This window comes from Mya arenaria, chromosome 16 (assembly GCF_026914265.1).
Source record: "Mya arenaria isolate MELC-2E11 chromosome 16, ASM2691426v1".
NCBI classification, from domain to species: Eukaryota; Metazoa; Mollusca; class Bivalvia; order Myida; family Myidae; genus Mya; species Mya arenaria.
The window spans coordinates 51,068,432-51,082,293 of NC_069137.1; the positions used below are offsets into that span (position 1 = coordinate 51,068,432).

The window sequence follows — 13,862 nt, forward strand, 5'->3', positions numbered from 1 at the left end:
TTACTGATAGCAAACCTTTAGCCTTGTATTTCATAGAAGAAAAATACGGAATATATCAAATAATTTGTGAATGCTAAAAGATTTACTGGGTTCTACTTTAGTCTCATAAAGATAGACACACCGTTTTCATGCTCATTTCTTTCAAATTAATCTCGGTATCGTTCATAAGAATAATTGTTTTCGACATTTTTTCATCTTTTTTCGAATATTAAAACAATATTATTAATTGGGGTGAATCTTGTTTGAGAGTCAGAGTGCAACTTTAATGTTTTAATTTCATCGAACGCACAAATACGTAAGCATAGACACAATGGTACCAAATAAACATGTACAATACAAAATATGAATGTCGTGTGATTATAAATAATTCACTCGATTCTGTATAACGTCCCTTATGAATATACTAAAGCGAACATATTTTTCAGTTACAAAATGCAGTTTTTTTGACAGAATATTTATAGGTATATAATTAATTAATATTTCTGATGGATCTTAAAGAAATGGGCAACATAATCATTAACTTCTCGACTCGGCATCTTTGGTTTAAGAAGATCAAGTAACAATTTACATAATATAATACTTAAAGCATAATACCAGTGTAGTTAAACAAAGTTCCTTAATAGTTAAAATATTCTATAACTTCAAAGAGCTAGCCATGATATGTCTTATTTTAGTAGGCAACAGCCATCCCCTATTACAGAAGTCAATTTTTATTTTAATAAGTATTTACTGATTATCCCCAATTATTACAATTTTAAACAATATATCAAGATGTTGCTGAATTTTGTTTTCGTATAATATGCCTACAATGGCCATGCCATCTGCAAACGGGTAACAATATAAGACCTATATCGTATACTGCTTTGGAAAAGTTTTGCATCATCATTTTGTAAATATAACTCAAGATCTTTAACAAACAAGCAAAGGGGAAAATTATTCCTCCTGCCTGAGGCTGAGGATATTGTCGAAGTTTGTAGAGCATTATTTAACACAACTTTTACAGGATCATAATGTATTTATAATCAGATTCTAAGTTGACCATTATATTTATCGACATGTGCACTAGCAATTAAAGTGTTATGTTATAATTGTGGAGTAATAGTTAAATTTTCGTTTTGATTTAGTCTAAGAATCTTTTTTCTTACAGTTAATAAAAAATGTAATACTTTCGTTCCTGCTACTTGCATCGTAGAAATCGTTTTATCACATGCTACACCTTGTTTCCGGTTTAATATAACCATCACGTATTTTTTTATATTACACATGTGTAATTCCTGCAATGCATGTAGCGCGGGAGATGACAACACTTGGTGATATTCGGCTCTTCAGCCTCGCAGGTGAAACAGGTAGTTTTTTTTTTGCCATTTTATACTGGAAAAAGCATGTGATAAAGAGAATCTGACACTCGTTGTCATTTAATACCATTTTTTATTAAACTCGTCCAGGAAAATTGTTAGTAAGCTCGCCAAAGGCTCGCTAACTAACAGTTTTCCTGAACTCGTTTAATAAAAATTGGTATTAAATGACAACGAGTGTCAGATCCTCTATATCTTGTAGGTAACAAATCATATAGATTCATGACTGAGAAAGGCGGAGGTAAAATGAATGAATGAACGTATGGATAATAATGATTGCATTTTAATATCTGTAAAATAAGCTATTACAAGGAGCAATAACAATTAAATTAAGTAAACAATCATGTGTTTTATAAAATAAATGGTTGCGAAATAACAAGAGGACTTCTTGCTATAAATATCATATAAATCATATGAAATTGATCGTTACATTCTTTATGTGTTGTATGTAGGTATAAAATGAGTGAATATAAGAGCTTGTTCGAATTTTAAACAAATTCAATTTTGTTTTATTTCACCTGACATTTGTACTTCTGTGCTTCAATGTTACAATTACTCTTTTATAAAAGTTATTGGCGGTATTATAATTATGGGATTGCGGCGCATTATTGTTTACACACACTATATAAGTGGCGGTTTCGAGTGGCATTTGATGCTCTTGAAATCTTAAAATTGAAATACAACAAAATAATTTATAAAAGGTATATGTCTTTTTACGTTATCGAATCATAAAGTATTTGTTAAGGCAAGAACGACCAAATGAAATCATGAACATGACTTGGTTTGGTCTTTCAAAGCTAGTTCCATATTTGTGGCAATTAACAATTAAAATGTTACGGCACCAATTTTTCTCAAATGACTTGTGAATGACGACGGAAATAATAAAAAACTTCAATCCTCCAGGACCCAGGGGTCTAATTCCCTGCTGCAGAAATGCCCAGTGTCCTCCATTCAAAGCAGATAACGCCTCGTCCGGTTTGCTTTGCAGTCACCCGTCGTTCTTTTGATCAAGCTGTTCAAACAAAAGTGTACACTTTTAATTTTTATTTGGTAGAGATTATATACATGAACCAATCAGGACTGTTATGCGCCATTTTAATGTACATACACCCATTTTAGAGCATAATTTTAGATTGCATGTCAATATCAGCTAATAAAAAGTGATGGAAAACAAATTGATATAATGAGTTATCTCAAATTGTAAATAAATTTGTGATTCTAGGAAACAATTATTCTTTAAGAGCTTATAAAGTGAAAATCCACTTGTACAGAAGTAATATACACGTGTGTAAATTAAATCATAACAAATGCAAAAAATGATTTCGATTTCCTATAAAACACTACTAAATCACCTTAATAAAGCGTTTCATGATTTGATTTATCAAACACGAGGACATATTATAAATAAAACAACTATCAAACATAGGAACTTGTGCAGCAAATTATGAAGCATAGCTACACATCGACAACTCGTGTTCATATTCTTTTGATAATAGTTCAGATTTGTAGTGAATAAACTGTGTTATAAAATACTTTTGAAAACACTCAAGTTTCTAGCTGATACCATTAATATCAGTGACGTCTATTTATCAAACAAACACACGTCCTTAATTACTAATATTTGACGAGACAAGTAGTACTTCCCCCTAACTTAAAGCTGTTTTATGTTTTCAGGATTCTAAAGAGTGTTACAACAGGTTGAACTGCAATTTCTTTGAGAAAATGGTGATCATCGAAGTTTCGAAAATGGAAATTTTATACGATGTAAATGGTTACCTTATACATAAGCATATATTCTTAATTGACAACTGAATTTTTCCAATGATAATAATGTCAATGAATACAACTTCAATTTAGCAACATGACTGCAATCTGCACTTTGACAACTTTGCGAAATGATTTTGTTATTTTGCAATTTCATTTGAGCCACAGGATTAAAGATTCTAAATATTAAAAAAGAATCAAGCATATTTTTCGATGAAGTAATTGGGCGTGGCATGTATCTGGTTTCATGTATTAAATTAACTTTGTGATCAGATAAAAAATACTTGAAGATGCATGCTTTTCCATGTGTAAGTGGTAAGTGTAAAACTTAAATGCTGTCTTCATAGGTTGTGATTATTTAAACTTTCTATTTGTAAGTATTTGACCGAAAACATATTATTATTTCGACAAAACGGAATACATCTCATGTCGTTTCAGTCAGATGTTTGGCTCTAATACAGAGTTTAAATATTGTATTGGACATAACCTTCCACCAGAGTACCAAACAGTGCACATGAAATCAATCAGAAAAGTTATTGCTAGATAACGGTCATTTTGAAAGTTAAAAAACATTGTTATAAATGAGTTTATGACAAAAAAATCACATTAGTTTATGATTTAAATTTAAGTGCGCTTGTTAAGTTTAAGTGTTCAACTATATGCAATTAATCCGAAAATGATACAAATAAATAATTCGTCTTGAGTTTAGCTTAGTATTCCGATTCTCTTGTTTCGTAATCTAGATCATTTCAAATACGCTTTTGGAGTTTCCTTCAGTCCGTTAATAAAAAAACACATCCGATTTCCTCAGCAAGTTATAAATTGATACTGATCTCGTTAAGCCCGAAAACATCCTTGCGGTTTCGTTTTGAATTTTCTCGATCATCTTTTTCGTATTGAATGCAATAATCCAATAAAAGCGACATCTCTCGAAAGCGGTAGTTCATCATCGTTACAATGTAAAGTGCGACCGACGGACCTTAACACAATTTACAAAGACTCAAGTTCACTGTTTAATTGTTACAATGTGAGTTACGGTCATTATTGAGCAGGTCTGAAAATGTGTATTTGAACCAATTTCATGCACGATTTTATACCAATATAAATACAGTCATGATGGGCGTATCTGTGTATGATGACAAGTCATCAATTGAGATAAAAAAAAATGATGATTAACAAGATTGGAGAAGACGTCTATCTTCGTTTTTTTTCCTTTGAAAAAGAATCAGGCATTTTATAGTTTGTATTAATCTTTGCAGATTCCGTGTAGAAGGCAAGAAAATATTATTGGTGTTGGAAAAGCAGATAACGGTTTCCGCACACGAAAACGCGTTAGAAGTGATCATTTACCCCGAAATCCAATTCAGTCGAGGCATGGAGACAGGTGGTATGCCTTAACAGTGGTCCTCTTAATTTATTCTACACTGTCCACAGCATCGGGTTAGTATACAAAGATTATTGATATTAATGGTTGTGTTGCACCTGCCGTAAACGGTTTTCATGAAATACTTACTATGTAAATATTTAAGACTATTACAGTATATGACTATCTTAAACATAGACTACTCGATGAATTAATTGATACATACGCTCGTTTCCATACATTTGAATGGAGTGCATTGTGCGAACTAAGCTCAAAACATATGTATGCTAACGAAACTATTTTGTATTCATTCAGGTCAAGTCATCGACAGAAAAGCTGGGATTGTAAATAATGTTACTGGCTGTCTCGTGGAAGTTAACCAGAAAAGTGAAGTTAACCTTAGATGGACAACACAAGAAAACAATCAGCTCATGGATGCTCTTGTCGATGGAAAACTAATTGCCAACTATGATCTACATTTGGGTGATTACCAACTTTACAACAACAATGATTCTAATGTGTATGCACCCTTTATGTTTGAAAATAAAACTTGCCAACTTACAATAAAGAAAGTAGAGAGGCATATTCTTAAAATTCTGATTACTGGTACTGACATTGATAATTTCGAGGTCAGTGGCAAACGAGCAGCAATCTGCAGGGACTTCAATTCAGGATGGATATACCTTAAAGGTATGAATTCGTTTTACGAGCATTTATTTGAAGAGAGAGGAGGCTATAATATTTATTCCGTCGTTGGCGTCAAGTTAATGTTTAAGGGCGAGTTGACATTTTACTTTTAACTCAAATACTGTTTAATCCATTCACTTCAATTTACTTCATACTTCTTCACACAGTAGTTCAGAACTATCACACACTTTTATACCATTACTCCATTTTATCCTGTATGCACATTATCGCCCATGATTGACTTTTAAACTTAACGTAAAGTTTTAGGGCACATAGGATCTAGTCGAAGTTTAAGGGCAAATTTTGGATTTTCACTTATAGTTCATATACAGTCGAAACTCGATGGCTCGATATTTTAGGGACCGGCAAAAATACTTCGAGCTTCGAGAATATCGAGCCAAGCGGAATTGCTTACAGAATGTTGTTTGTTTTTACTCGTTTACGTCGTTTGCTATTGGCTACGCTATCTCCGCAAGAGAAGAGTATTTAGTGGACATAGTTACACATCGTACAGTTCGTAACATGACTTATTTGATACTTAAAACATATCATTTGATTTAATTTTTTTATTATAAAAATACATTTATGCGAAAACAACAAACAAGCAATTTTAAACAGTGAGTAACAGAAATATAGCTTATAAGTTGCATAAAAATGCATTGAAATATATACATGGATAACAATTAGAGACAGAACTAAAAGTGATGGCATGTTTATTCAAACTGTTTAACCATTAAAATTTGATAATAATTATAGTGAAATCAAGCGATTTTTGTCGATTGGCGCCTTGTGCTAAATAAAGCCAAGCAAACAAATCAAGGTGTGAGATTCTTACTTGAACACGCGAAAATGACATCGACCCAAGCAAACAAAATAAAGTGTGAATTTTTTACTTGGGACCGCAAAAATGACATCGAGCGTGGAGAAATATCGACCCCCAAGATATCGAGCCACCCGATCGAATTTAATATGAACATAGGGTAAAAAAAATCGGTCCTTTTAATCTGGTTCGAGCCAACGAGGATATCGAGCCATGAGATATCGTGCCAACGAGTTTCGACTGTACCTTTCATTTAATTCACTTCATACTTTACTTAATTGTTAACGGCAAGTATACACTTAGGTTACATAACTCCATGCTATGCTTAATACAAAGTGTGGCCCTTGATATTTTGTTAAAATTTTATGGCAACTTTGAACTCTTACTTATTATTCGATACCGTTCATTTAATGGATTTCATACTTCACCCGGTTGCTAAAGGTCATTACACATTAAAATTATATATTTTCATGTTTTTCTTAATACAAATGTTGGCCCTTGATCGAATTAGAGTTTGGTTAACGCTTTAAAGCAACTTAGCATTTTCACCTTTAACTCCAATACCGTTCATTCAAAGGACTTCATGCTTAACATAATTTGTTAATGTCCTCACAAATTAGGTTGCATAACTTCATACTGTTCAAATGCAAATTATGTCCCTTAATCGACAAAGAAAACTTAAAGGCAAGTTTGCATTTCCACTATTAAGTTAAAATTTATACTTTTCTTTCAATTCACTTCATATTTCACATAATTGTTGAGAGTCAATCATAACTTTTTGTTACAAAACTCCATATCATCCTTTATACAAATCATGGTCATGGAAAGTTTGGTTAAAGCTTATTGCAACTTGGTGTTCTTACTCAGAGCTTAATCAATGTTTATTGAATTGACTTCCTATTTCACAGAGTTACTGTTGTTTACGGCCATCATACAATTAGGATACGTAAATCCAAATTAACCAAAATACAAGTAATGATCCTTGATCAACCATTTTAGTTTGTACTTTTATTTCTTGATTTTGCTCAACAGGCATATATATACAGCATCATGAATGCGTTCATTTTTAAGCCAAAGCTGATTATAATTGAGCTCTCTGTCTTTCAAAAGCACTTGTTTGATTTAGTTTCAAAATAAGCGTGTTATCGTAAACAGTTTTTTTATAAAGACAGTGCATCCTTGTGTTACATGATGTTATTTAAACATTTTGATAACTATACATGTACTGTTCATTTCAGTAACTGTAAACACCACCAACACCAATGAAATAAGTCCCCATAAAGCAAACTTGGAAATTATAATAGGCGCAACAGTAGGATCGGCTCTTCTTGTGACGCTTATTGTTGCTGCTGTCATACTTTTTATCAGAAGGAGGACAGGTATTTGAGTGTAAAATAGTTAGTATATATGTACAGAGTTGTTTGTGGAGTTTCGTGCACTTTTTTCAAGTTTCTGATTTGTGATTGTTTTTGTGTTCTATGTCTTTGGCGTTTATCCTGTGCCATTTAACGGGGTTAATGTTTCCTCAAGTTAATCCATACTTTGATAAGATTTGCAATTTACTTTTTTACTTTATTCGGGATTGTTAGGATAAAAGTGAGGTTGTGCACACAAACTGGTTTAAACCCCTAGAAAATTTCATTTTACTAACCGTTCCAATGCGGTACCCAACAATCCTTGATAAACATACCTATTCTCAATATATATAAAGTATGTATGCAATGAGCTGTTTGTGGAGTTTTGTGCTGGTTTTCCATGTTTCTTGTTTGTATTTGTTTGTGTTTATGTTCTATGTTTACCCAGTGTCATTAAACTTGGTTAATGTTTAAACTTTTTGCTACTGAGCTTGTTTCTGTAGTTGTTCGCATATATAATTATTTGAAAAGTATATTAATAATTGTTCTACAATTCATATTTTAATTGCAAACATACACTTGTTTCCACATGTATTTTTTTAAAGACAATGAAAGTTTGTGTTGCAGAATGTAGTACATTATCATAAATATGTAAGAAGGTTTTGTATCTATCATGTGTTCCATGCTAATGCTTACTCCAGTGGCAGGACACACCTCCCAAATTAGGCGCAACGAGACAATTGAAGTTAATATTCTTCACAATATTCATGCGAAAAGCTACAGAAAGAAGCTCAGCCGCAAAACGTTTAAACATAAACCCGTTTTAATGGCATTGTGTAAAAGCCAAAGACGTAGAAGAAAAAAAAAGAAAAAAAAATCACAAACAAGAAACATGGAAGACCAGCACAAAACTCCACAAACAGCACAGTGCATTCACACTATATATAAAAAACTGTATATGTTTATCAAGGATTGTTAGGTACCGCCTTGGAACGGTCTTTAAAATGTAAATCTAATGGGTTAAAACCAACCCAATACATATGCATTGTAATGAATCATTGTATTGCGGTATATTTCCAGCTACACGTTCCGGTGGAGTCAATGGCGATGGCACTTCTTCCAGAGATCATGAACAATTTCTTTCAGACCGAACAACCAATGGTAGTTTGAAATGTCAGATATTCTATTTGTATAAACAGATAACCTTAAATGTTGGCAATCTTTTTTCAATGAAAAATAATGCAAAAATAGGGAACCGGTAAAAAGTGGCAGCAATTTGAAAATTAATTGTATTCTTGAACTTCACCTGCACTTTTCCAGGACGTGAAATAATAATCTTTTGAAAATTGATGTTTATGCTGCAGTATTAGCTCACAGTCATGTGCTTTCGGACGTACAACACAGATTAGTTATATTTTTTAACACTGCAGAAACGAGTCATACATATTACGATCTGAATATTTGATAAATTGTGTAGGAATTGTTATAATAACAACTCTCTTGTTTAAGAATAAGTCGAACTGTTGGTAAAGAACAAGCGTAGCCTTAAACATTCAGTGTTGACCATTTCATCGAAAAAAATACATTCGAACATAACCGGTACAAATGTTCACAGCTATAAAAGGCATAGCGTAACATAACGAATCCCTGTTGATGAATGGCCGTTTGCAAATTGGGACTGTTGGAACGTCAATGAGTATTCACATTGGGTACTCTTGATTCATGATGTTATTTATTTTCAATTGTTTCAGAAACAAGACAAGGAAATGTGGCCTTTCTACGACAAAAATATGAGAAGAATGATACTAAATCATGTCTAGAAGATGAAAGCAGCGGTTAACAATGCCAGCTATGCCAACCGTCCATCTGGTCGAAATGGATAGTCGTGGCTCCCTAATTTCTAAAAAGTCCAACTGTTACAAGCTGATTTTATATAGAAAAACTAGTTGTTGTTGATTGAGAATATATTTCAAACATGTTGTTTCTCAAAGGTGAACAGTAATTCTTTTTTTGTAATGTACTTTCTCCAACCTCAGATAAGTAGATCCAATAAATTAACGATGCAAGAGATTCTTATCTTGCACACGGAAAGAAAAAAGATAAAACATGTACCCGTATGGAACTTTTTAAATGATTTTCATATCGTAATTACCCCCCTTATTGAAGACTGTCGTCTGTAGAATTATAAAAACCTTTCAAGAAATAATGATTCACTCTCCTTAGAACTATAATAAACCGAAAAGACTTTTTACATTATCTGAGTCATCGCGCGCTCAACCATGACAACCACGAATTATCACATATCCATACGCATATATTTTCGATACGCACAAAAATACATTTTACTTAATATTTTGTTTAACTGAGGTGGGAGAAAAAGAATCTACCAACCCTCGAGCAGGGAGTTTTGCGAAAACTCGGTAAACTCTCGGCCATGGAAAATACTTATAGACTATTCTAGAAGATGTAACATTTTTTTTTATGAATGTTAACCCGTCATTAAATTGCTTTACGTTTAAGAATATGTTTGACAGTATTTTAAAACTTATAATATGTATATCCGTGCATATGCATTCCATGCTTGTATGTTGTTATATGTGTATTCACTTATCACTTTAAATTGGAAATAAAGAAATTCTCAACAATAACATAGTTTACGCGGTTACGCCGAAAATTTTTGCGGTTATGCCGCTTTTTTAATGACTACACGGAATTTAAGCAGACTAAAAACGCAATTTCACGCATCTCAGTTAGATGCCAAGTAGCTCATGAAGAAAAATCTAAATGAGTTTAGGTTGATCTTGTTTCAATTTTCATCAGCAGTGTTTTTTATCAATTAATATTGAAGGATCTACTTTTTTCAAATTTATCGTACTAGTTATGCTCAAATAAAAATGCTTATATCACTCCACGCATATACCAAAAGGCGAACACTTTTGGACAAGTGAATTGTGAATCCGCCAGAAAAAAAGAGTTTCTAAATATACATTGTTGAGACATTCACCGTTCTAACGTTATTTGTGTAGTGATGTTTGGATTTAAAACAAATTAACAGTTTTGTAGCTAAAATGACATGTACAGGACCGATAATGGAATTTCCAACAATGTCTTTGCGGAGGACTACTGTGACGTCAGTGTGTAGTGAAAAAAAAATGCGTATGGATATTTGATAAGTCGTGGTTGTCATGGATATGCGCGCATTGATTCAGATTATGTTAATAGTCAAATCGGTCTTTAAATAGTCCTGATCAGAGTGGAGCATTATTTCTTGAAATAACTCCCTGATCAGCAGCAGAGTTAGACATAAACGCTTGACAAAATGAAAATAATTAGTTTATCATTCAGTATAGCTATTGCAGAGGCTAGTGCAAATAACTGTATGTCAATATATGTTTATGGCGATTTTTTATGTCTCAAATCCTGGATTAGAAGAATTCCGTGTTACACAGCTATTATTTTAGTCTAATAAAGAGGCTTGCTTGCAGCTATACTACCTGATAGTGTTCTGATTTGATACAACCTCAAAGGAAACAAAAACACAAAATAATGGCCAAAAAAATATAATTTTGACAAAGGCCAAAATAATAATCTTTCATTTCTTATCAAGCATTTACTGTTATGTTTCATATATCTGCTTTTTGCGCTAAAACAAACGGAAAACAGACTTATTCGGACAATGTACGAACAGAAATAAAATCGGTATCGAGTTTCTGGCTTAAACTAAGCAAACCACCGAAAAATAAAACACGCGAGTAAGCTGTGTTCCATTGCAGGTACTCTGCACCTATTCTAAAAATCCTACCTAAATAATCACTATCCGTAAAAGCCGAAATCATAGGTTGAAGTTGGCGAATTATTCGCCATCTTGTTCGGCCGATGTACTTTAGCTATCACGTGTTTAAGGAATGGAAGTTGAGGTGTAAAGTATTTCTACTTTCACTTCGAATCACTTTCTTGCAATTTTGACCTTGACCGCGCACTCGGCTATGACTTAAATACACGAAGCGTTTTCATTGGACGGCTACCATCGACTTTCCTTGTTTAATGACTTAACTGGAAAAACATTCAAATGTTATCCAAAGTGAAAGTAGAAATACTGCAACAAAAAACGTTCTATTTGGATAAATACGCGTCTTACTCAACGAGTTTTTATCGGTAGGAATGGTATTTTAAGCTTCTCTTTGTAATGCATGCGCAAAGTTTGCATGTCAGTCTGTTCTTAACTTGTTTTAGGGGTGAAAAATCCGTTATTTTTCAACCTCCCGGTTCTTTCGTAATGGCGAATTTCAGTTTCTGGTCGATGCATTTTGTTTGAATATGCCGTAAAGGTCAATCTTACTAGCATAAAAGTTATATTTTTCTTGTAGATGGAAATCTTACCTTATCAGAACAGTAAAAATTATTAGATTATCTCAATTATGTTAGGAACTATGCTCTATTGATTAGGTCCGTTTGGAATTGATGATTTTTTGCACATGTTTACCTTATATTTATTTATATATTATACTAATTTTCTTTCATGAAAAATTGTGGAGTATTTTTTTAAATATTTTATATTCACTATTTTGACCAAAATAAATAATAACAAAACATTTTAAAAAAAATATTAAAAATACAAAATTATAAAAAAAAATGACTCTATCCAGGCAATGTGACGAGCACCTTTGGGCCGGGCCAGGCCAGGTTTTAGAACATGCCCAACTCAAGAGGTCCCTTATTCCTGAAGGCTTATGAAAATATTCCTGATTCTCTGTCAATTCCAAATAATTTGACAGATCAATGTTTAACAGTGTGTGTGTAAAATGTATTGTATGTGTTTCATTTTCAACGAAGGACACCAAAATGACAAGGTAACATGTTCATTGTATATATTAGTTGATTAAAATCATACCAAATATACTGTGAATGATTATCTTTTAAAATATATTTCGGCATTTTAAACGTTAGTGGTTGATATCGATGTTGTTAATGTTTATTGTAAAACGTCAATTCCAATATTGTAATCATATTCCAATAGCTAGTCACACTGCCTAATTTGAAATATAAAATATGGCACATATATTTAAAAATATTCATATTTTATGTGAAGATTGTTTTCAATTGATCGCAAAAAATAGTGTATATAATACATGTAGTTACTTTAAATACCATCAGTAAGAACTTTCTATTTTCAATTGTAAATCAACTGGCGATGATGACTTTTTCGCAAGCATTCAAGATCATCGAAATAAAAATACAGGCAAATATTCATTCATTGTTTGTTAACAGTTTTAAACAATATTGGAGACAGTGTTCCTAAAACGCATTTAAGACATTCTCTAAACTCAGTTCAAAGTGGTCATAGGGCATTTCGGGGTGAAAAATGAGGAACGGTTTTTGAAGTATTTGAACACGTCTTAATAATTCGTTATAAGACACAACATAGTTATAATTAGAAAAGATGTTACTAGTATTGTCTCTTTAACTAACAGAATATGATAACATAGTTTCTCATTTTTGCTCGCATGGTGCGCTTGAGACCAACACATTTGACAAAGTATCAATAATCTGGCATACGGAATCAAACGTGTCACTTTAATCAGTCATTGAAAGACTGACCGAACTGATTCAACTGCAATTCGACTCTGGTCTGGAAGCGCACTTTAAGACACGGGAAATCTAAAGAAATATGGGTGTATTCATTATACCTACTTATTATATTTAATTACTTTCTACATATTTTCTTAGATATTGCTTTCAGTTTTGCTAACATCATTCTTAATTTGCGTACAATATAAGTTGATGCAAGATTTTTATTATTTTTATTATTATTATTATTATTATTATTATTATTATTATTATTGTTATTATTATTATTATTATTATTATTATTATTATTATTATTATTATTTTATTCTTATAATGCATAGGATTTGGGTACATAACAAATTAGCGATGTTTCAAATTAAAAAAAAAACGTTTGGCATCAATCTATATTTTGCGTCTTTAAAACTTAATAATCAGATATGTTCTTTTTTAATGATCAACGTTGTTTCTCAGAATAAAATAAGTCCCTTGATGTTTTCATAAAGCTATTTTTTCCATATTTATAGCACACAAAAAGATAAAAAGCCTGGCCAGTGTACGCCTGACCTCGCCTACTGACTCAGCATTTTGTATCGGGCCTGTCCTAGCCTCACTAATGTTTATCATTGTACTTTATTTTTTTCTCAATGTGTATAAAATTTGGCCAGGCATGACTCGTCACATATTGCTGAGTCAGCAGGCGCAATGTCTTCCTCATTTCTAGGAAGCCTGGCGAAATATGGGCCTAAACTACAGAACAAGAAACATCTGGGAGTACACAGAGGGATGGATAAATTAATTCATGGACTGATAAGCACTTTTCTCATAATGAGTTTGGTAGGCAATTTTCCTAGACTGCATAGATAAGTAGGACATGTTGGACATTTTCTCCAAAAATTACTTTCGGAGAAACTGAAACTTCACATTTTGGAAGATTTTCTGGCCTAAGTTGT

General features: G+C 32.4%; 1 protein-coding gene across 2 annotated transcripts in view; it reads left to right on the top strand.

The window, feature by feature from the left end:
• LOC128222623 (uncharacterized) overlaps positions 1–11,052 on the top strand; it is an 11,775-nt gene extending 723 nt beyond the window's left edge. Inside the window, exons 1-7 of one of the 2 annotated variants that reach the window (XM_052931713.1) lie at positions 1,257–1,346; positions 3,030–3,119; positions 4,379–4,559; positions 4,798–5,172; positions 7,228–7,368; positions 8,425–8,505; positions 9,096–11,052. In XM_052931713.1, coding sequence (XP_052787673.1) covers positions 3,078–3,119; positions 4,379–4,559; positions 4,798–5,172; positions 7,228–7,368; positions 8,425–8,505; positions 9,096–9,184 — 909 coding nt within the window. In that variant the 5' untranslated portion in view covers positions 1,257–1,346; positions 3,030–3,077 and the 3' untranslated portion in view covers positions 9,185–11,052. Of the gene's footprint in view, positions 1–1,256; positions 1,347–3,029; positions 3,120–4,378; positions 4,560–4,797; positions 5,173–7,227; positions 7,369–8,424; positions 8,506–9,095 lie in introns of those variants that run through there. The other variant, XM_052931712.1, reaches the window with a different exon arrangement.
• The last annotated feature ends 2,810 nt before the right edge of the window (positions 11,053–13,862 follow it).